Source organism: Populus alba, chromosome 1 (genome assembly GCF_005239225.2).
Source record: "Populus alba chromosome 1, ASM523922v2, whole genome shotgun sequence".
Taxonomy (NCBI): domain Eukaryota; kingdom Viridiplantae; phylum Streptophyta; class Magnoliopsida; order Malpighiales; family Salicaceae; genus Populus; species Populus alba.
In genome coordinates, this window is record NC_133284.1 from 43,468,175 (window position 1) to 43,491,181 (window position 23,007).

The 23,007-nt window shown below is 34.1% G+C and overlaps 3 protein-coding genes across 10 annotated transcripts; 1 reads left to right on the forward strand and 2 right to left on the reverse strand.

Moving 5' to 3' along the window:
• Positions 1–4,883: 4,883 nt before the first annotated feature.
• Positions 4,884–8,113, reverse strand: LOC118063579 (E3 ubiquitin-protein ligase CCNB1IP1 homolog). 8 transcript variants are annotated; one of them, XM_035077645.2, is made up of 10 exons: positions 8,010–8,113; positions 7,809–7,894; positions 7,070–7,191; positions 6,904–6,976; positions 6,492–6,537; positions 6,298–6,328; positions 5,825–6,080; positions 5,568–5,734; positions 5,091–5,382; positions 4,884–4,958 (listed from the first exon to the last, which is right to left on the reverse strand). In XM_035077645.2, exons 3-10 carry the CDS (start codon positions 7,137–7,139, stop codon positions 4,952–4,954), a joined length of 942 nt encoding a protein of 313 aa, XP_034933536.1. In that variant the 5' UTR covers positions 7,140–7,191; positions 7,809–7,894; positions 8,010–8,113; the 3' UTR covers positions 4,884–4,951. The 8 variants fall into 8 exon arrangements, with proteins under 8 accessions (XP_034933536.1, XP_073268010.1, XP_034933537.1 ...); XM_073411909.1 differs by having other exon boundaries at positions 7,070–7,293; XM_035077646.2 differs by having other exon boundaries at positions 7,809–8,103.
• A 1,929-nt stretch (positions 8,114–10,042) lies between these two features.
• LOC118063581 (B-box zinc finger protein 22) lies at positions 10,043–14,390 on the forward strand. The gene is made up of 3 exons (XM_035077653.2): positions 10,043–10,530; positions 11,948–12,379; positions 13,772–14,390. The coding sequence occupies exons 1-3, from the start codon at positions 10,348–10,350 to the stop codon at positions 14,048–14,050; spliced, it is 894 nt and encodes a 297-aa protein (XP_034933544.1). The 5' UTR covers positions 10,043–10,347; the 3' UTR covers positions 14,051–14,390.
• A 2,250-nt stretch (positions 14,391–16,640) lies between these two features.
• On the reverse strand, positions 16,641–22,078 carry LOC118063582 (mechanosensitive ion channel protein 6). Its single transcript, XM_035077654.2, has 5 exons — positions 19,383–22,078; positions 18,762–18,885; positions 17,888–18,181; positions 17,578–17,780; positions 16,641–16,952 (listed from the first exon to the last, which is right to left on the reverse strand). The coding sequence occupies exons 1-5, from the start codon at positions 21,197–21,199 to the stop codon at positions 16,673–16,675; spliced, it is 2,718 nt and encodes a 905-aa protein (XP_034933545.1). The 5' UTR covers positions 21,200–22,078; the 3' UTR covers positions 16,641–16,672.
• Between the last annotated feature and the right edge of the window lie 929 nt (positions 22,079–23,007).

Sequence of the window (23,007 nt, forward strand, 5' to 3'; positions counted from 1 at the left end):
TTCTTAGCTGGTAATTTATTTCTTTCTCAAAAATATCCTAACTTTGTTGAATTGAAACATGGGTTATTGTTTCTTAGACTGATTTGCTTTTGATTTTGGGACTTCTGTTTAGAGTACGCATAAGACCATTGTTTTGTATTTTTTTGTATATGATTCCTTCAAAATGATTATATATGAAATACCCATCAAGATCTTGCCTAAACTCAGCAGACATCTTGGCAAAATCCGATTCGTAAGTGGCTATTCCATTTCAATTTGCAAACGAAGTTATTTGTCCTTGTCAGCGACCAATTAATTAACTGAATTTATTAGATGGTGAAAAAAAGGAAGCTAGCTTGGATTGATTTACCTAGCAAAGATAAAATTTCAAAAGCTTTAGAAATTTACCTCAAAATCCCATTCCCCATACATGTCGGGGTCATTTTTGTCTGACCAAACATAAGCAAGTGCTTGTGTCTTATTAGAATTGTCCTACAAAATATCATCACCATCAATTACTTTCATTAACAATATATAGGACTCTACAAGAGCCATGCGGAATGATCTTTCTCATCTGTTGGGAGACCTTCCCCTTGAAACCAATCATACAGTTCCAACATATTATAATATTAAAAAATCATTGTTATACTATATTATAATATTTTATTTCAGGTTTGGGATTAAAAATAAGCATAGATTAAATTTCTCTTGTTAATGCTCGAAATAAATTGTATTTACTATTTGTTTTTAGTTTGTTTTTGTATAAATAAACACATTTAGTTTGTTTTTGTATAAATAAACACATTTACTATGATCTTCACCTTGATAAATATCCATCCCTTAAAAAAAAAAAAGTAAAATAACCATAACTTGGAACTTCATATGGGACATTAAATTCAAGCAATGCTTAAACTTATTTGTGGTAACAAGTTTTATCAACATTTTTGCTGCATTCTGAAAAATTGGAATTGATATTGTGAAAAATATTGCACGTTGTTGTTGTAGCTTGTTGTTGTGTGTTTTTGTTGCTTTGTTGGTTGATTGCTAAAAATAAACCAAACTGTTGTTGCTGTTTTTGTTATGTTGTTGTTGTTGTGTTAATTTTGCAGTTTAGTTTGCTGTTTTGTAAATGTAATTTCAATATTTGCTACTATAAACTTGTGTTGATTTTGCTGTTGTTGCTATATTGATTATGTTGTTGTGTTGATTCTGTTGAATCCTTGATGCTGTTGCTGACTTGTTGTGTTGATTTTGTTGCTGTTGTGTTAATTTTGCAGTTTAGTTTGCTGTTTGTAAATGTAATTTCAATATTTGCTACTATAAACTTGTGTTGATTTTGTTGTTGTTGCTATGTTGATTTTGTTGCTGTTGTTGGGTTGATTCTGTTGAATCGTTGATGTTGTTGCTGACTTGCTATGTTGATTTTGTTGCTGTTGTAATATTTGTTTCATTTTAATTTTTAAACATGATTTTAATCTTTATATTTATTAAGTGCTGAAAATGAAATGTGCAAGTGATTTGTTTCATTTGGTAATTACAGATGGAAAACCTTCAAAATCAAAATGCTTCATCCACTGGCACTACCCCAACATCAACCAATGCCCCAGCTTCAAACACTCTCCCAACATCAGCTACTGTAGGATCCACCACGGATAATACAGGTAAACAACTTTAAGTCCTTGCAACAAGGACAAGAAATGTTGATGATAAAAAAAAGTCATACTATTATTAATGGGACAAGTAATATGTGGAGTCATTTGAAAGTATGCAAAAATTTTCCTTTTGTGGTTGATAAGAAGCAAAACATTTTGGTATTAGAACCTAATAAAGTAAGGGGTGAATTAGGAGATCGAAGTGTGGGAACTCTTAAGACAATAGGTTATGATTATGATGAATGCAGAAAGGCACTAGTGAAATTGGTTATAATTGATGAGTTGCCTTTTAATTTTGTGGAGGGTAAGGGATTTAGATTATATTCTAAGACCTTGCAGCCTAGATTTGACATTCCTTCTCGTTTCACTGTTATGAGAAATTGTTTGAAACTTTATGTTGAAGAGAAGGAAAGATTAAAAAGAGCTCTTAAGGGTCAACGGTTATGCTTAACAACGGATACATAGACATCAATCCAAAACATTAACTACATGTCCTTAACGGCTCATTGGATTGATAATGAATGGAATTTGCATAAAAGAATTTTGAATTTTTGTCAAGTTTCCAATCATATGGGTGAGACAATTGGTCAAGTTATTGAGAATTGTTTGTTAGATTGGGGGATTGATAAACTTTTAACTGTTACAGTAGACAATGCAAGCTCTAATAGTGTTACTATTTCATATTTAAAGAATGTGATGAAAGATTGGCCAACTAATATATTGTCAAATGAACATTTGCATGTTAGATGTTGTGCACACATTGTAAACCTCATTGTATGTGATGGTTTGAAAGAGATGAGTGTTTCGGTTGTTAAGATTCAAAATGCAATTAGGTTTGTGAGATCTTCACCCTCTAGGCTACTTGCATTTAAAAAAGTGTGCAGAAAAGTTGCATATAGAGTGTAAGAAATCATTGTGTTTGGATGTTGCAACTCGATGGAATTCAACTTATCTTATGTTAGAAGCTGCTGAAAAGTTTGAAAAGGTGTTTGCGAGGTTAAGTCAAAGAGAACCTAGATATATGAGTTACTTTTTGGAGGTTGATTCAAAGGAGAATAAAAAAAACATGGGGCCACCTAGTTTGGAGGATTGGGAAAATGCTAGAACTTTGCTGAAGTTTTTAAAGATCTTTTACATGGTTACATTGAAATTTTCTGGCTCATTGCATGTTACATCAAATTCTTTCTTCAATGAATTGATTTAGATGCATACAAACTTGTTGCAATTGTGTAAAAGTAGAGATAATCTTTTGAATGGAATGGCAATGAACATGATGAGTAAGTTTGAGAAGTATTGGGATTATGGAGCAAATCAGAATTTTTTATTGTATGTGGCTAATGTTTTGGATCCACGTCTTAAGTTGAAATATGTGAAATTTTGTTTTGGTGATTTGTATGATTATGACAAAGCATAATTGCTAACAAAAAAAGTGAGAGATAATTTGGTGAGCTTGTATGAGTTTTATTTGAAAGTCGATGAAGTGGTGGATGATAATAGGCATAAACAAGATGATAATGATGCTATTGATGACATGGAGGTAGATGTTAACACTTTAGCTCGGTTCAAAAGGCACTTACAAGAGGAAGATAGTGTGGAAAATAGAAATGAGGTTGAGAGGTATTTGGGTGATGGTTGTGAGGATCCTAATGATGATAAATTAGATATTTTAGGTTGGTGGAAGATTAATGCTTCAAAATATAAGATACTTTCGAAAGTTGCACAACATGTTCTTGCTATTCCTATATCCACAGTGGCTTCCGAATCAACCTTCAGCACAGGTGGTCATATACTTGATCAATTTTGAAGTTTTCTATCTCCAACAACAGTTCAAACACTTATTTGTTGTCAAAATTGGTTGCATCATGATCCAATTTCAACTGATAATGCAACCTTGATGAATGATTTTAAAACCTACGAAAACCTTGAATCGGGTAATGTTTCTTAAAAACTTACATCTTTTATTTTATTATTTATTAATTAACACATTTTTATTCTAACATGTTTAATATTTGATTTTGTAGAATTTGGTGGAAAGTTGCATTTAGCAACGGATGATAATTAGTTCACAAATTGTGATGCATTAATTGAAAACATATGGTATAAATTTTATTTTTTTATTTTTATATTTAATTTACCATGTTATAATTCTAGATTATGAATTTCAGGAATCAAAGTGCAATGCTCTTAAAGTGCTTTTTTATTAATACGATGTGCACATGAAGATTTATTTTTTGTGACTTGGAGTGTTTTATGATAATGTTATTTGTTGTTTTTTTGTTAAGCCCTTTGAAGGCAATGGTTTGTATTTTATAATTTGGATTTTAACTTATTGGTGTGTGATTGTGAGTGTGTGTTGGTGTGTGATTGTGAGTGTGTGTTATTTATTTAAACTTTTTGGAAGTAGAAAAATATTAGTAAGTTAAAAATATATTGAACACAAGATTGTCACTAATAATTTCATATAAATGAATATTCAATGGCCAAAAAAATTAATGAGCATAAGATTGACAATAATAATTTAATACATTTGAATATTTAGGGGTAAAAAAATTAAATATATTTGGAATATTCAAAGAAAATGAGACAATAACAACAATAATAATAAGCCCAGCGAAAATCCATTAGAAAGCCCATTAAAAAGCTTAAAAAAAGCCCAAAAAATGGATATAGGTTTGTCCGGTTTTTTGGATAAAAAACCAGACCGGAACCGGCTGGTTTGGGTCTGTTCCGGTTCGGTTTTGGGTCTCTTTTTTTTTCCGGTTTGGTTGTTTTTTTGGGTAAAAACCGAACCGAACCGAACCGAAAATGATCACCCCTACCTTTTGCTAACTATTCTTTATTATGTTAATCATGCTTTATTATGATAAACTAAACATCTTACTCACTAGTCTAATATTTCTAATATATGTTTACAAACTTAGATACTGCAGAGGATGCTACTCTTACAAGTGCAAGGAAAAACAAAACAGTATTCCCAAGGGTTTTAAGAACCAAGAGTTGCTGAGGTTCTAGTATTGAAACACGTGCCTCTTTAATTATATCACCGCAAAATCCAACATCTACACTTGCACGATGCCTGTTGCTAGTCACTAAACCTGAGGTAGATTTCAAGTAAGCAAAGGAACCTAAAATCTACACTTGCATGATATCAGGATTACGCTTTCTTGTTTGTGTTGTTGCATCATCCCTTTTCTCCTATCTTTTTTTTCTTTTCTTTTTTAACTGAAAAACATGAAAGAAAAAGCATAGGAATATCACAGCTATACCAAAACCAACTAAACCAGACTAGTCCGGGTAAACTGCACGCCTTGCCATGTAGGCTACAAACTGGAAAGGCAAATATCAAAGGTAGAACACTCAGAACTAAAAAAAAAAAAATCTAGCAAAATGAATCAGAATACCAATATTGAGCTAGGCTACTATTAAGACTGGTTAGTGCAACCTAAGTCCAGCACTTACGTGAACATTTGAGGGCGGCTACGAGAAAGCTGAGGGCGCTTTATCGGGGATAGAATCAAGTTCCTTAACGTCATTGAGGGGTTGCCAGATCCAGATCCAGCTCCAAAGGCATGGACAGCACCAGGTCTTCTATTTCGAAAATCAACTGGCATGGCTGCTTGTTTTGCTGTTGAGCCATCAGAGATGTCAAAAGGACCGGAATTAGGGCTGTTCTGTCTTGCAGGCCATATATCCTCCCGAGGCCCTGGAGTTGGAGGAGTGGAAACCGTCCAATCTGCAGGAATTAGGTCAACTGCATTTGGAGATATTTAAGCAAAAAGCATTATAAAGCCATAGTGTGACAATATCATTGCAAAGCACACATTTTCCACTGCTGTAAGCTTAGCAAGGACTCTAATGCTGAAGAAACAATAACTTTCTATGGCACCAACCAAAGCCTATGCTGTCCTATTGTCATTTTAAAATGGAAATCTTTACCTTTCCAATTAGGGTTTCTGTTATCCATCATGGTAGCGGCATGGTTTGAGAACAAATCAGGCTCATTTCTTGAAAAGAAATTGTTTGCCGGTTGGATGGCCGATCTTTTCATTGAATCGTACTCATTCCTCAACTGATCGTACATTTCATCAAGTTTCCTCTTCTGCCTGGGAAAGTACTGGTGTTTATTAGAGGATCCAGACTCACAACATAAGCTGATAAAGCAAATAAAGGCTTTGAACAATATATTCACTGACCTGGATTTCTCTGAAAATTTTTCCTCGAGCTCTTGTTTATCCTTTGACAAACTATCAATCTCTTGTTCCATCATCTGACACCTTTTGGCTATTTTCTGATATGCAGTATGCAGCTGCTCCAGTTTTTCTGTGAACTTTTCTTGCATGGATTCACATTTCTGCCGGCACTGAGCTACAACTCTATTCATCTTGTATTGCATCTCAAGTTCCCTTTGCCCAATATAAAACATCACGCTTCTGTATGCACTTTTCATCACTGAATTGATTTGAGGAAGATGTAAGGATTAAAATACTGTTTTTGCATGTTTCCCAGGGAATGCTAAGAACCATTCTGTTTATTCAGTCTGGTATCTCTCTCAAACGAACTAGAAGTATTGAGTACCACCAAATTATCTTATCGTTTCAAATTTTCTAGTTCTATTCAAACTAGTGGATGATTTAAGGAAAAAATCGTATTAACTTATAGAGGATACATATCTGTGGAGAAATTCCAGCCATTGCCATCTGCGAAAAAAATGCATTGCAAATAGAAGGAAAAAAGCAACCAGAAAAATAAGAAATTAGCAATGTTTGACCAAATAATGAAAGCATTGTCGGATTTAACCATGATAAGGTGTAAAAGAAGAGGCAAGCTATTCATAATATTCCAAGCTAAGTCCTTACTTACGTTTATCCATTCGTCATTTGGATTGATCTCCACAGGTTTCATAAGGCTGTCAAGCGGAAACCAAAGTTAAAACTAAAATCAGAATACCATGAGCAAGAAACATTAGTATAGATTACCCTAATCATTAGTTCGTATTAAAGGAGTTTAATAAAATTGGCTGCTATATTCACACAGCTCCATGATCTTGTGGGCATTCAACAAAAAATATAATCAAGGATGAAATCGAAGATCAGTCAATAATTTCAAATAAATTCTTTTTGTTAAGAAACAATTCCTTACTATGCAAAATTAGAATACATTATCTTTATTCACTAATCATGATTCCTAGAACTTCCATGTGATTTAGCAACCATTTTTTACATAACACAGCCACAAGCATTTCAAAGACTGAGCATTATCATAAAGTACTGACCTCTCAGAAAGCACTTGATCACAGATTGGACATGCTGCATCACTATTAAGGATCTTGCTTGCATCTTCAGTACCTGTTTACTCCGTTAAGGGACTCTATGCTAATGCAATAATAATCCAGAAAGCATAGAACTGAAAAGGCATAATTATAATCTGCACTGGGATACATAAGAGGTGACCACAAGTAGTAGAAACAGCTCGCCCTTCCAATTCTCGCCAGCACGCATTGCATCTCATTTTGACCTTCAATATGAGACTTCTATCCAAATATGATATGCATAATCTGAACCTATTAAAAGGAGGTTCATAGCGTTAGCATCAACTACAATAACACATGCAGACGCATAGATTCAGACCGATCTGCATCACTGTAGCAAGCAGCCACATGTTTCTGAAAGACAATATTAGCAGAAAATCATCAGCTGTAAATATATAGAATTGCCGATTTCCAGTAAATTCTTCAAATTGACCGAGATGCAAAATTTGTGAAATAAAAAAGCATCTTATGAACCACATAACACTTTCCCATCACATCATTAAAAGATACAAAGTGTCAACTTCCCATAGTTATTTATTAGATTTTCAAGTGTAAAAATATCGATTAAGGTAGTGGTTAGCCAATAATCAAGAAAAAACCAGTCAAGATTTCCAAAATGTCCATAAACACCCTCAGTTTGGTACTGAGCAGAAGAGTCCGCACAGCCCTCAAATGTCCATCAAAATCACCAATTTTTCTGGCGTTCCAAACAGTGAAGCCTTATTATTCAAATTTATGAAACTCCTTTCCATTTCTCAATTTTTTTCTCATCAACAGAGCAGAAAACGCATAAACAAAATCTTGTAAAATTAGGGTTTATCTGCGAATCGAATTGATAAAAATCAGAGCAAAGGCTTAGAATTACTCGCCTTCGCGTTCTCCTTGATCAGAATCACAAATCAATCCCTAAAATCGTAATATGCTCAATCTGCGCCCACTTGGACGAATAAAGTAACTATAAAAAAAGAGAAGCAAATTCTATTGTGAAATCAAATTTATGTATTAATTTGGAAAGAAAATTCGTAACAGTGAAACTTGAATTGAAAGAGAGAGAAATGTGAATCCATAACCTGAAAGAGTTGTGGCTTCAAATGTTTTTATTCTCTTCTTGGCTGTGTGTGAAAGACTTGAAGGAGATAAATGGCGGCAACTTGATTTTTTTCAAGTAATATAGTTTTAGAAGATGGATATATATATATATATATATATATATATATATATATATATATATATATATATATATAATTTGATAGTATAGTCGGTTTCGGTCATAATTATAACCAAACTGATTTTTGATATTCTTTAAATTATAAAGTTAAAATATTTAATTTATTTTTCTATACATACATACATACATACATATATATATATATATAATATTTTCCTGTAAAATATTTTCAATATTTTCTTTGAAAAGTATTTTTTTTTATAAAATATTTTACATTTAAATATTTTTTAAATGTTACATTAATTATTTTGATGAAGAAGAAAATAATAATAAGATAATCATAATGGTAATGAGATGATAATAATAATAATAATAATAATAAAATTGTTACTATAAATGTTGAAACAATAGTTTTTATTGAAAATAAAATAAAAGCTACTAAATTTTAAATACTTATATTAATAAAAATAAAAAATTTTAAGCCTTCTTGTTTGGGATTGCAGTCCAAACAAAAGTTAACTCAAATTCAATTTTTTTTTTGTTTTTGAATTATTTTGATATATTAATATCAAAAATAAAATTTAAATTTTTATTATTATTTTAATACATTTCTAAGTGAAATATAATTTAAAAAACAACTACCACCACCCTCTCAAACACTCTCCAAATCCGTCTATTGTTTTTTTCAAGATACCTTCCATATTTGTATATAAAACTAAAAATATAATTTAAATATCCTCAACTTCAATACCTTTAACCTAACCAATTCATTTTAGATTTCTTTTAGGAATTAATTTTAAATTTTATAATAAAATTTAAATATCATAATATTAATTTTTTATGTAGAGAGTTTGATTTTAAATAAAAATAAGAAATATATTTTAAGGATACTAGTATCTTCTTGTGACAAAAAGAAAGGGTATTTAGATAACTAGTTTTAAGAAGAAGAGGAAAAATCAGACGTTTTGGGAGTTTGGCTTGGGACATACACTCTAGGATCTGCCATGTGGAATTTAAAAGTATAGTAGAAAATTTAGATTTATATTTAGAAGAACTGCTATTATTATATATAAAAAAAACTAAAATATTTGGGGTAGGGTTACTGTTTATACGAATTGTAAATAAACTATATTTGCATGATGTGTTTTATTAAAATAATTTGCTCCTGGTAAGAAAAAAAAGCCTCTAAGATAAAATAAATTAAAAAGAAAAATCAGAATTAAATATTTACATACTCATCTACCACTTTAAAGAAGAATTAACTTTTTTATTTTAGTATTTAATCAGCACTAATTTTTCTTTATTAGTTTATAAATTTATATATATTTTAATTTATTTTATTAAGATCAAACAACTTTGTATTTTTCAATTAAAAAAATCATTATACTTAAAAATAAATCTATAACATTGACATATTTCTTTTATCATCTTAAAAATTAACTTGGAATACTACGTGCTTATAAAACTAGTAAAAACTATAATAGATTTATCAACAAAATAATTTTCTTGATATTACAAATATAACTAATAATATCTTATTAATCCTATTAAATAAGACATCATGTCATCATCCAGCAAAGAAAAGAGAGAAATAAATTTGTCTTTGGAAACACGGACATGGACGATGACATGGCATTCTAGTTCCATCTTATATATAAAAAATCTCCCCGAAGCAAGGTCTCCTTAAATCAAGACATAATCGAAACCTGCCACGTGTACAACAAAAAAACAAAAACGACGGGCGCCGCTAAAAAAAATCGCCCACCACGAAGAAAGATTCAAAACTCCGGAAAGGAATGAATGAATGGATCGCTTTTTTCTTTTCTTGAAGTCCAAACTGTTACAATAAGTCAAATCAGCTCTTGTGGCTCCATTTCATCCTCTTCTTTTTTCCCTAGAAAGATCTCTTCCCCTCTTTCTTTATTGCTCTCTCTCCCTACACTAAGAAACCATTCTTTCTTCTTCTTCGATCTTCTTCTTCTTCTTTCGGGTTTTTTTTTTCTATCCTTGTAGGAAGAGTGATTAGGGAACACGAACTGGGTTTTCGTTATAAGGGAGGAGAAAGCCAGATTCAAGGAGTGGAAGGAAAAAAAAAATAAAAAGAAAGAGGGAGAGGAGTTTAAGGTGGTAGAACAATAGAAACTACTGTGTTTTCTTTTTATGTGGAGATAGTGAAACAGAGGATTTGAGGGAGAAACAAAAAAGAATACTGGGAGTCCTTAGAGAGAAAGAGAGGGGAGATGAAGATACAGTGCAACGTTTGTGAGGCAGCGGAGGCGAACGTGCTGTGTTGTGCGGACGAGGCGGCGTTGTGCCGGGCATGTGACGAGACGGTTCATGCAGCTAACAAGCTTGCTAGTAAACATCAGAGGGTTCCTCTTTCTACTTCTTCCCCTCAGATACCTAAATGTGATATTTGTCAGGTAATTATTTTTTATTTTTAAATTTGATGGTGTTATTTAAGATTTTGGATTTGACGTCTCTATTGTTGCTTGTGGTTATGGACTTCTGGGAGGTGTTTTAAGCATACTTGGAGTGGAAGGGTTTAGAATTTTGATTTTGAGTTTGTTAAAGTAATAGGAAGGGAAAAAAATTGTAAAGTGTGCTTACTTTATCAGAAATTCATGCCTAGATTTCCCTTTTATATTTTTAACTAATTGCAAATCCAATATGATTCTGGGTTTAGGGTTTAGTGGAATTGTCTCTGACGACTTCTTAAGACCAAGTTCATAAGGTTATTTCCTAATATCCAACCTAAGAGTTGAGGGTATTGGAGTTTTTGCTTAATATTCCAAAATAAGGACAATTTTAGTTTTTTTTCCTTCGAATTCTGCGAACACTCCCCTCCCAAACAAGTTAATAAACAACTCCCTCTGCTAATACATTGAAGAAACTTGGTTTTTCGATTTCTTATACAAGTTTATGTCTAAACATTCTCAGTTTCTTTTGTGCCCGGTGGAATTTAATAGAGTCTCAATCTCAAATAGGCAGACTAGGATAGTTAGATGTGAATAAGTGTGATAACTGCTGGCTTTTCAAGGCCACGTTCTGAAGTAAATTAATGTTATGGAAGACTAGATCTAACACATATTCTGAGGGAAAAGATAAAGCTAAACAATTGGAAAGAAAGGAGAAGAAGAATCATTATCTGGGTTTGGCAACAAACTTTTACATATCAGCTAGTTATGCTTCATGCTTGCAGCCTGCTTAGCATTTTCCCACATGAAAGAGTCTATAAGGTTCAGAGCTAAGTAGCTAGCTACCAGTATGTTTCATTACTTAAGAGCCTGAAGATGGCCCATTGATTTGCTTGTCTGGGTTACTTACCATCAAAGAGCAACTTTATTCTTTTTCATGGCTTAGGTTGTTCTAAACATATCATTTCCTTTCAGAAAATCTAATTCTTTAGAACTTTCAAGTTCTGTTTTTGAAATCTACATTTTGCTCTTTGGGGGCAGTTGTTCTTTCATCTATTCTTGAACAGGAAAAGGATTAGCAACTTAAAAAACACCATATGCATAACTCTAAATTGCTTTTTCATTTTCATAACCAGTTTTTCTGATTCTCCATACTGACATATGCTCATTTTAGTCAGAATTCATGCTTTATAGCTTCTAGCTTCTCAGTTTCCTATAGCAGGATGTTCTTTTCAATGGGTTTAAAAAAGTGAGTTAGTGCTCAACTTGCGATAGGCTTGTCTCCCCCCCCCTCCTATCAAACATTATATCTTTTCTTGTGCTTTGCATCTTGGTTGGAACCAATATTGAGTTTGTTGGTATATGAATTATGATTTTTTTTTTCTTGCTGTTTATTAACTAGTGAACCTGTCGCTTATTACAGGAGGCTGCTGGTTTTTTCTTTTGTCTAGAAGATCGAGCATTGCTCTGCAGGAAATGTGATGTTGCCATACACACAGCAAATACCCATGTGTCTGCTCATCAGAGGTTTCTGCTCACTGGAGTAAAGGTAGGTCTAGAATCTACTGATCCCGGTGCATCCTCTTCCCCAGAGAAGTCGCCTTCAGGGGAAAAAACAACCTTGGAAATGAAATCACTTCCTGTCTCTAGAAGAGGCACGTCAATGCCCTTGGCTAGTCCATGCAATCAAGTTTTTCCTGCAAATGTTTGTGAAGTTGGAGAATTTGGGCCTGCAAAACTGCCCTATTCTGGAGGTTCAGCAGCTTCCAGCATTTCACAGTGGCAAATAGATGAATTTCTTGAACTGGCTGAGTTTAATCAACATTATGGCTATATGGATAATGGATCATCTAAGGTACGCATGCAGATTCACGAGGCAAATACAGGCTGATTGTGATCTAATTCATGTTCAGCTGGTTGAGATTTACGATACATCGCAACTAGCAGAAGATGAATTAAATCATACCTACAGTATACATATTATTGTTAGATGAATTTCTTGAACTGGCTGGGTTAATGAGAATAATGGTTATATGCTGCATAATGGATCATCTAAGGTACGGTCGTAGTTTAATCAAACACAGATGTACTTTTTGAGAGTAAAGATCTTAACCATACTGGATCCAGTGGTATTACAATGAAGTTTAATCTAATTCTTGTTTAGGTTGTTGGGATTTACATACTTCTAAAGGTTCTTCCTATCCAAAAATCATTAAAGGAAAATATGACTACATATTTTCACATGAATAATTGTACAGTAATTAATAATTGTAACTTGTTTTAGTACAATTGTAACATCATGGGCTTTCTTCCCAAGGTTCTCACAAAGGTTGGTTTGCCAAGAACCAGGGATCTTAGGCTTGCCCTGTACCAAAATTGCCAGCCCTTGTAATACTATTGATTTTCGATGTATTGTTGCTGTTAGAAGTAAGGCCATTTGTCACGAAGTTGATTTCTTTGAGGCTGAGTTTTTTTTTTTAATCCTCATATACACTTTTAAAATTATCAGAATGATAGCTCAAGAACTTTACCAAAAACAAGGCAGGGACTGTTTTCAAATTTGGTAATTGAGTCTTGGCCTGTTTGGGATTGTGATAGCGATTGTGATTTAAAGTGATTTTTATTTAAAAATACATCAAAATAAAGTTTTTGTTTTTAAAAAATTAATTTTGATATCAACACATCAAAATGATATAAAAAATAATTAATTTTAAGAAAAAAAAACAAATTTCAAAATTTAAGGGAACGAGGTGCCAAACACAAGCAGAGAAATAAAATTCAGTGTGTCGGATCAATGTCTCTCCTTTTTCTTTCATCAACCTCTCTTGTCTATCTTTCAAATTCTCTGTTCTTTTTAATTGCGTGCCAAGTTCTTATCCACTGGTTCATGGAGATTATAGAATTGTGATTGAGAAAAAGGAACTAATGTGATGGAAAGACTGAATCAGATAACTAGGTCCTTGAACCCCCTCCTTCCTCCCTGTCATCCACAGAAGCTTGCATCCAATGTTAAAATTGGATTCCATATTCCTTGGTGTCTGTTGTGTATTTTCAAAACTTTGGATTGGTTGCATTTGTCACAAAAGAGTGGGCACACACAAGGTTGCTCTGTACATATTGAGCTGGTTTTGTTTACTTGTTTTTCAGAATTACTTCCTAATGATTTTGTTGTTAGCAACATTTTTTGACTTTTCCCTACTTGGTGTCCTATACTGTTTCTAATTGTGGCTTCTTTCTTGCTAGTTAGGCTGATAGTGGCAAACACGGGGATTCTGACAGCTCTGCAATTTTAAGATCTGCCGAAGAAGAGGTAGACGATGAAGAATGCTTGGGTCAGGTGCCAGATAGCTCCTGGGCAGTGCCCCAAATCCCTTCCCCACCTACGGCCTCAGGGCTCTACTGGCCAAAAAGTATTCATCATTCTGATACAGCAATTTTTGTGCCTGATATATGTGGCTCAGCTGTGCAAAACCATCGTCACTGTCAGCAGCGTGGCAGTGTTTCTGAATGGCGGCAGCACCTCTAGAATTGTCTTTGTCAACTTCATCATCAAATGGGAGTTTGACGGCATGTTTTCAATGAAATCTTCCTGCTATTCAAGAACGTGGTTTAGAGGATTTACTGGTTTGATTCGTGTAGCTTTCTCCGGTGACATTAGAGCTACTCCATTCCACCGCGGCTGCTTGGGGAGCTTGTAAGATAAAAGGCATATGCACTTGACTCTATAATTCATTCACCTAAGACATTTGATATCTGTACGAGTTAGAAAGTTTGGTCAAGAAATAATTCAATAACGTGATGAAAATCTGTGTTTCACAAAACTGTGAATCCAAAGATGGGAGCACGCCGAGTGTTTATTTATTAAATCTTCTGTAAGACTTGTGTAGGTTATTTGACTTGTGTTGTTGAAAACCCTGTAGCCTTATTTATTAGAAGGGTTAAGAGCTGCTGGGCATGATAGACCTCAAATGCACCAAGAACTGAAACGCAATGCTTGCTTGCCTAGCTTTTATATTCTTTAAATGTGTGGATGTCATGTCCTCCATCCAATTACTTGTTTAATTGATTTGATGACAAATCCATAGACATGAAAATTGGTTGAATGTAAAAGAATGAAGCTTGGGAATGAAACATAATATACTGAAATACCAGGGACCAAATATAAAAAAATTAAAAATTAAAGGATCAAAGCATAGTTTTACATCCCTTTTGAACATTAGAGATGGATGAGAAAAAGATTGGGTTTTTTTGTTCTTATTAATTTATGTCCTCATTCGTTTAATTTTCTTACAACAACTGAAAATTATACTCTGTAAAATTAACCTCGTATTTAATGTTAGAATGTTTTTTTACATCATGCAGGCTCAGGTGCATATCAGCTTCTTAATCTGATTTCTCAGAGAAGATTATTTAACCTTCTTTAGCCTATTAGCGTGTGACAATTTAACCTGCAACTCCATGTTCTCGTGATCCACGAGAGTTGAAAGATTGGAGGCCAAAAGTCCCACCATTCATCGTCTGCTAGCATTCATAGATGACAAGAAGCATGAAGTGTTCCAAAATACTGCAGCACAGCTGTTTCTAACCTATCAACGATAACGATAATAAGGCTACAACTAGAACTGGCCTGTCCCGTGAAGCTTAAAATAAAATTCAAGAGTAAAAATTTTGATTTTTTTTTTTTTACTTTAGTTACTTTCATGAAACTATTGTTTTTAAGAGTTTAATCAGTCCCCTGTAAATTAGTTTACCTCTTCCATTAAACAATAAAATGGTCCCAAGTTCATCGAATCAGCAATTCTTCAATGTAAATCTTTATTATTTCTTTATACGTGCATTGGTGATGTACATTAAATGGTAGACTTTATAGGATATCCTTATTATTTTCAGAAAATATAGCCAAAAAAGATAACTAGTCACTTTATAATAAGAATAATAAGAATAACCGTATTAGGGCACTTAAAGACTATATAAATCTCAAAAAAACAAGTACATCTTAATGCATAGTCTATCGAAGATATCTAAAACTGTCATTGTGTTTGTTCGGCTTGGGAATGGCCCAGATGACTCGAGCTGTTTCCAAACTCTACCTAATGGAGACCACATCTATGGACAGACAGGGAAGAATGCTCCAGATGCTTCTTCATGGGGCATTCTCCAGCTTGCCCCAGCTTTTTATGACAGTCAATATTGTCTGGGATGTTTCTCTTCATGATGATAGGTTCCCCAGTCCCCACCCTTGAAAATGCATCATGAGCCACACGGAATGCTTTAAAAAACAGAAATGCCAACTCCTCATGACCAGACACTCTAGTTATTTTCGTTTCTTTTGCTACCTAACATCATCAATGAACCTATCTCCACTTGCAGAAACTAGGTTATGTCGTAAAAGCAATACAGGTGTTCAATTACTAGTCTTGACAAAAAAATTTAAGGATGCATCATTTACAGCGCAATTCTTTGTTAAAAAACCATCTCAATCCAATAATTTAAATTATTAGATAAGATTCTAGAATATGATTTGTATTATTCTCTAACATTCTTCACTAACTACAACCACACAAAATGCAATCGAACCAATCCGGCCATCTTTTCGCACCCTGGTATAAAACCTCGCGATAAACCAGCAAGTAGTATAAATTTGCTAACTATCTATTCACCAAAGAATTCTTATGCAGGCTTGAGAACCTAAGAATTGCCAGCAGGCTTGGGATGTAAAACGGCAATGATGCCTCAAACAAAGGAGTGGTATCACATGCTAAGTGGCTACAGATAACCAATCAACTTAAATCACCATACTGGCATACTCTCTTTAACTAGAAGTTACAGAATTTGCTAGCCAGAAGGTGGGTCAATTATCAGATTATTAGCGAGGGCAGCTGCCATGAGAATCATAATATAACTCTACAAGGATTCACCAACTCTACAGTAGCTAATTATATAACAATATGAATTGGAATGTAGTTCTATAATAGCATCTCGTTCGGAAATGTCACTGTGTACTAATAAGAGCTTCTTGTTGGATAAAACGATAAATAATACATTGGAAAATCTCATTGTAACTTGTTTCCCAGATGCAAGTTTGTCCCCAAAAGAGAGCTTCAGTGTCAGAGTGATTGCATGATATCTAATTTTTTTGTTTCACCTTTCAGCTGGTCCAATTGGCAGGAAGGCGGTCAGACATAACAGGAGGCAAGGCACGAACATTGATGTCAAGAGGAAGCAAGCGATATTGAATGTCAAGCTCCCTGAAAACCTTCATCATCTCATCCAGCAAGAGAGATCTTCTTATAAACCTCTCCCCCATGTCTTGGTGGTTCATCCTATGTGTCAACCAAACTGCTATCCGCACCCTGGTCAAGTCTTCTGCATCCTTGAATATAATCAAGGGGGAAGGATACCAGTGGTCCTTTTTGCTTTCAATATAACTGCAGTGACAGATGCAAGGTTATTCTTAGCATAGATAATCAATTAAAAGAAAATATCTATTGAACTCAATGCGTGCCTGTATAAACTAATGAAAGAACAATAGATAGTTGAACCAAGAATCTTAACAGAAAAGAAAATTAAAAACAAAGATTCTCGCTATATGAACACGCAATCATGCTTATATGTAACAGTACTTGTGTGTATCTGCTGTTTACCAAGTTTCTAGGTTCCAGTCAGTCAATCAACAATAACTAAATCTTTCATAGATAATATCCAGCTGCACAATAATCTCCAACTCATTCAAAAGACAATTATATTGGATTTAATCTTCCAGAAGGCATAAATTTACGAGGGAAAAGTGCTTTCGGAACAAAACCACAACCTGAAAGAATCGCAGCCATTGAATCTGTGGGCTCCACACGTGGATCCCAGAAAGCAAGGGCTGTGATTATTTTTTGCCAAGGTTTTCATGTTGCATAGCATGATTTATTTTTTAATGTAACTTTATTAATGTGTTTGGATTTAAGAGAACAACTGTTGTCCAATCAAATGTTAAAATACCATTATCACTGCAGTAAAGAAAACTTGACAAGGAAAAAAAAGCCCTCCCATTTATGTGCTTACCTGCTTATTCTCTGTTTCACAATGGCGATCTTTTCAGCCGGAGTAGCTAGGTGGATGAGGAACTCAACTGCATCCCCCATATCAGGGCTACGGTAGTAGTTGCCAATGGCTTTGGTAGCGAGAACACTGTTTGTGATTATTATCTTCTGGTTGTCAAATCTTAAAAAGACAGTAGTTAAAATGTTCATCTCTTCTACCACCATCTGAAATTTGTTGACAAACAAATTAGGCCCATAATATATAGAAGTCAAAATTTCTGTCATGGTAAATCCATGAAATTGGGATTCAGTTCCTATGTTAGCTTACATACCTGAACTCCATCTATTTCACAGCGATCGCCCACATCAAATGGATGGATCACAAACAAGAAAATAATAGATTCAAACACGGTTTTGCAGGTGTTTCCAAATATGAAAGCCACAAGAAGAAGTTGTGAACTTAGAAAGAGGAGAAACTTGCTTGTAGCAATTCCTAGTATAAGAAGCCAAATAACTGCTATTACAATCCCAACTAGAAAGTTCACCATACGATGCAGTTTGTTCACAGCTGTTTTTGTGTCATTGAGTGTCAAGGCAAGCGCTCTCCGTTCTCTGAAAGCATTGACCTGACAGAATCATACAGCGCCTTGTAATATGATGATAAAATAAAAATCATGCAAGAATATGCCTACACGACAGTAGTTTGAACAATTACAATCCCATGACAAGAAAATATGGAAGCAGACAAACTTCACAATTATCCAATCAAATACGAGTCTGCAAAGCAGGCTTCCTTTTTGCATAATCCATGACAAGAAAATCCTCGTTTAAGAGAGGAGATCATCCAACTGAAAAGAAAGTTATGCTTCTAGGAAATCACAATCTTAGTTTAATGTGAAAAGTGCATAGAACCATTAAAATTTACATTATTTCAAAGACAAACATCTAGAAAAATCATGGAGATTTCAAAATTTGGAGCTTAGACTTTAATGTCCACACTTTGACGTTCTTATAGACCTATGGATTGTTAAAAGGTTCCCAGTTCAATCCCATAAATTTACGAGTTCAGGTGCACTGACTACACATTTAGATACCTTGAGATGTTTGTAAACTCCACAAGCAAAAGAAGATTCTAGAACCTAAGAAGGAATACAAATTAAAAGGAGAAAAAAGAAAAAAGAAAAAATATCATTACTTTGTTCTTACCACCCAATTTTTCAAACATTTTTTGCTGATTTTGTTGCTTTCAGATGCTCCCTCAAAGAGGCCCATGGCTTTTGAAGCCTCATCTTCTTGCATGAAACGCATAATGTCATCCAGGTAGATATACCTGCATGGTAAAGTAATGACAGAGGATCAATACAGGATGGCAATGGTACCTCAGAGAAGAACACCATCATAGAAAAACTCAAACAGTTTCTTTATAATTATCAAGCACCTGTCATCATAAACACCGATCAAGTATCTCTAGTGTTCCTTGTCCTAGTTGACATTCTATGATCCGTAGATTAAAAAAAAATTACATAGATTTTTTCAAGCAAAACTGTACAGAACAATACATATCGCATCATTCACTTCAAAATGACTACTTTCATATCAAAGATAAATCCTAACGAAACCTGGAAATCAGTCAAATTTCATATAGCAATGCCCAAATTATCCAACAAGAAGCTGAGACTCGTGGAGCAAGTCAGATACTAGAATAGAGTGAAAGTAGATTAAATCAAACACACTAACGATATTGTAAATGCAGAAAAAAGCAAGACCTGACTAGACAAAATTTAACAAAGGACTCAAAATATGAAAATTTGGGTGGAAATGACTTACCGAGACCCTTGCCTAGCAACATTTGTGAATATGTTCCTTGCTGCAGCTTTTGCCTCAAATTCGCTCCTTATCTTTGTAGCTGACTCTTCATCACCGTGATTAGAATTTTGTATCTGCTCATCCAGTGTGGACAGAGCACCATGTCGAATTATATTCACTAGCCTCTTCATATTCCAAGCAGAAATATTCTTAGGATTCAATTTGTGCAAGTGGTTGATTGTTATCCCCTCATCTTCCTCATCAACCTTGTTGGAAAGTGCACGAGAAAGCTTGGGGGTACCAATTCGAGGGCTTTTCTGGAAACTACCACTTCCTATCACCTTTGCACTCTGTGGTGGTGACGGGCTCGCTGTTGCCTTAAGGCCAGGGGGCACGGTGGCACCTGCATTCTGCAACTTTTTTATCTCTGCAAGAAGTCTCTCTTCCTCCTCTTCATTTCTTTTCATTTCAACCAATGGGGGGCCAGATAAGGTTTCGATTACATACTGATTAAACAGCGACTCCTGAATCCGATCAAAGTAGGTGCTCACATGAAATGAAGATGCAAGTACTTTAACCACTAAGGTCTTCACCAACCACAGCAAGGTACCCACCACTAGACACACCAAAACCTTAGTCACAAACGTAAGTGTCGTACTCCTAGTTTCCCTCTCAACTCTTTTGTCAAATAAGTAGTGCCAAGCAATCAAAACAAGCCCTAACCACAAACAATTCTGCACAGCATTCCTAATTCCATAAACAAAATATAAAACCCTTTTTCGCAAAAGAAAATTTCTCTCGATGAAAAACACAATAATCTTAATAACCCAACCAGAAACCAGTCTCCCACAAATCAAAACTAGAACCAAAACCTCCCATTTCCACAACCTAAGTCTCCACAAATTCTTAGTTCTCAAATATGGAATTGCAAGACTACAAACTAAAGCAGCAATAATAACAATCAAACTCAACCATTCAAGTAAAATCCAAACATCAAGCTTATCTTTTTTATACTCATCAGGCAAATCCTCTTCCAATAAAGGGTCATCTTCCTCTTCATCAACAACACTCCCTTTCCCTAAAAATCCAGACTTCAACTGCCCTGACCTCCCAACAACCACTCTCCCTGACTTCTCCGGTGGATGCGGCGGCGGGTCCATCAATCTAGACTTTGTCCTCTCCTTCAACAAACTAGACTTCCTCTTAAACGAGGAATTGCTACAAAACGATCCCTCGTTGCTAGAGCTACACTTCAAAATCTCACCATCACCATTATTTTGATTACGTGGAGAAGAATTCTTGAAGTCCCTTCTCCTCCTCAATGACTCACTTGAGCCGGGTGGGTTTGGGTCAAAAGAAACCCGATTCGTATTAGCGGTAAGAGACTCAGAAACAGGAGGTAAATTCTTATGATGAACAACAGTATCGTTTTGAAGATGAGTCATCATCTCTAAGTCCATATCTAAACAAAACTCACCTGATGCTTTCTGTCTGTGCAAGAAATGACCAATCAGCTTCGAGGGTGGATCTTCCTCCTCCATTACTGAACCGCTATCACTAGCACTAGCAGTAACACCACTGTTACTGTTCTGATGACCATTAAAATCAAGTTTATAGCATCTACTTCCACTAGTATTGGTACTGTTGTTGTCGCCATTCATGAGAGGTCGCTTGTCATTGTTATTTGCATTGTTCAAGAAATCATAGCTTGACTCCCTCCAAATTCTCCCTCCTCCTCCTCCAGTGTTGTTGTTATTTGACCCCACGTTAACACCTTCATCACAGAACTCGTCCATACTCAAAATCACATCTTTCCGATCAGTTGAATTGAGGGCCATGATGGGTTATTATTACTCAACAGTGAGAATATAAATAATATACTGTGATAATGTGGAGCTAAGGTGGTGGTGTTTGGAACGTGAGAAAGTGTGCGAAAGGAATTTTGTTTTATAGGATTCTTAGCAGTGAGGACGCGTGTATTCATAGGGTGAATAAAGAAAGCATTGAAGTTAACTACTACTGTTGAATTCTGCAAAGAGAAATAATAAAAGACAGATAGAAGCGGAGGGAGGAAGAAGGAAGTGTAACAGGTGGTCCATTGGGTTTTGCGCTTTCAAAGACTGAAAGCGATCGTATGTGGGGGGAATTGTTTTGTCTTGGGGTTCTTAAACAAAAACCCTAGTTTCCTCCTAAATTATGAGGTTGCCATTAGGTTTTAAAAAAGGAAATTATAAAAGTTCTCTCTTTTCTCTCGGTTTTGGGAGAATTAACTCTATAATTTATGCCTAAACTAGAGCTGTAAATCTTTAGTTTATATTTGATAAAGAACGCATTAAATTTGTTCATAGAAGTATATATTCTCCTGAAATTCAAAATGCAATTACACGTGAAATCCTAGAAATTATTCGAAAAACCAAACAATTTTTTCTCCGTAGAAACAAAAAGAAGAAGAAGAAGAAGAAGAAACTGCAGCAATCCCAAACAAACCTGCAGCCATGTTTATTAGCTTACACGAGAAGAGAAGCAAATTACAAGGGAGTTATTGGAAGAAGTTCATCAAACCGCAAGCAACATGGTGACACTCATTATTATCTACAGAAACGTATTCAATGTCTTTAAGATCACTAGAAACGCATTTTGTCTCGCGCAAGAGACGGTCAAATGGGGACACAATCCATGCAAATGGGCAGTTATGATAGCTTTTAATAATTTAATGTCGCCCAACACAATTCGCAATCTCGGCGACGGTAAGAGGACAAAACAAAAGAACAAATGATTGGGATTCGGGAATGTTTTGTCTTGGTGTCGAGTTGGCAATGGCTACTGTTTTTCTTGGTGTGAAACCGTGGCGCTTCCGGGGTGTTTACGGACCCGTTGTTTTTAATAGTTTTTTTTTAAAAATAAAATTATATTTTAAAAAAATAATATTTTTTAATATTTTCAGATAATATCAAAGGCTCCGTTTGTTTACTGGAAAAGTAATTTTTTTTTTTGAAAAGTGAATTTTAGGAAAAAGTGAATTCCAAGAAAGTGAATTCCAAGAAAGTATTTTTCATATTTGGTAGTGTAATGGAAAATGAGTTGGAAAACACTTTCTAGTGTTTGGTTATGTCATGGAAAATAGCTGGAAAATAACTTATTAATATTTTATTTTTCTCAAGTTTATTAAAATAATGAGGAACAAATCTTACAAATTAAAAAGTTGAATGAGAATGAAATTGAAAAAAATATATAATTTCATAAATTATATCAAATAAAATAAATAATAATCAAAATAATAGAGATCAAATTTAAAAAAAAATTAAAAAAATAAAAGATGAAGAAATTAAAATAATAATAATCAATATTTCATAAATTATTTCAAATAAAATAAGTAACAATCAAAATAATGATAGATAAAAAATTTCAATAAAAATATGATAAGGAAAAACAAATAACAATTATAAAAATAAAGATCAAAGTTAATATAAAAATAAAATTTTAAGAGATGAAATTGAAAAATAAATATTCAAAACAAACTATATATATATATACATATATAGCAAAAGTTTGAAGATTAAATTTGATATAATCAGCAAATAATGACATTTCTAAATTTTTCACAACTTCCGGAAAATGTTTTCCCCCCAAATTTTTCAGGAAAACA

Bases quoted from the DNA above. Each gene is read 5' to 3' on its own strand.
- LOC118063581 (XM_035077653.2), top strand. From the start codon at position 10,348: ATGAAGATACAGTGCAACGTTTGTGAGGCAGCGGAGGCGAACGTGCTG. The intron at 10,531-11,947 runs GTAATTATTTTT...CGCTTATTACAG, and splicing joins CTAAATGTGATATTTGTCAG to GAGGCTGCTGGTTTTTTCTT. The intron at 12,380-13,771 runs GTACGCATGCAG...CTTGCTAGTTAG, and splicing joins TGGATAATGGATCATCTAAG to GCTGATAGTGGCAAACACGG.
- LOC118063582 (XM_035077654.2), bottom strand. From the start codon at position 21,199: ATGGCCCTCAATTCAACTGATCGGAAAGATGTGATTTTGAGTATGGAC. The intron at 18,886-19,382 runs GTAAGTCATTTC...TTTACCATGCAG, and splicing joins GTTGCTAGGCAAGGGTCTCG to GTATATCTACCTGGATGACA. The intron at 18,182-18,761 runs GTAAGAACAAAG...TGATTCTGTCAG, and splicing joins AATGTTTGAAAAATTGGGTG to GTCAATGCTTTCAGAGAACG.
- LOC118063579 (XM_035077645.2), bottom strand. From the start codon at position 7,139: ATGAGATGCAATGCGTGCTGGCGAGAATTGGAAGGGCGAGCTGTTTCT. The intron at 6,329-6,491 runs GTAAGTAAGGAC...TTTTTTTCGCAG, and splicing joins CAAATGACGAATGGATAAAC to ATGGCAATGGCTGGAATTTC. The intron at 6,081-6,297 runs GTATCCTCTATA...AAATCAATTCAG, and splicing joins TGGAATTTCTCCACAGATAT to TGATGAAAAGTGCATACAGA.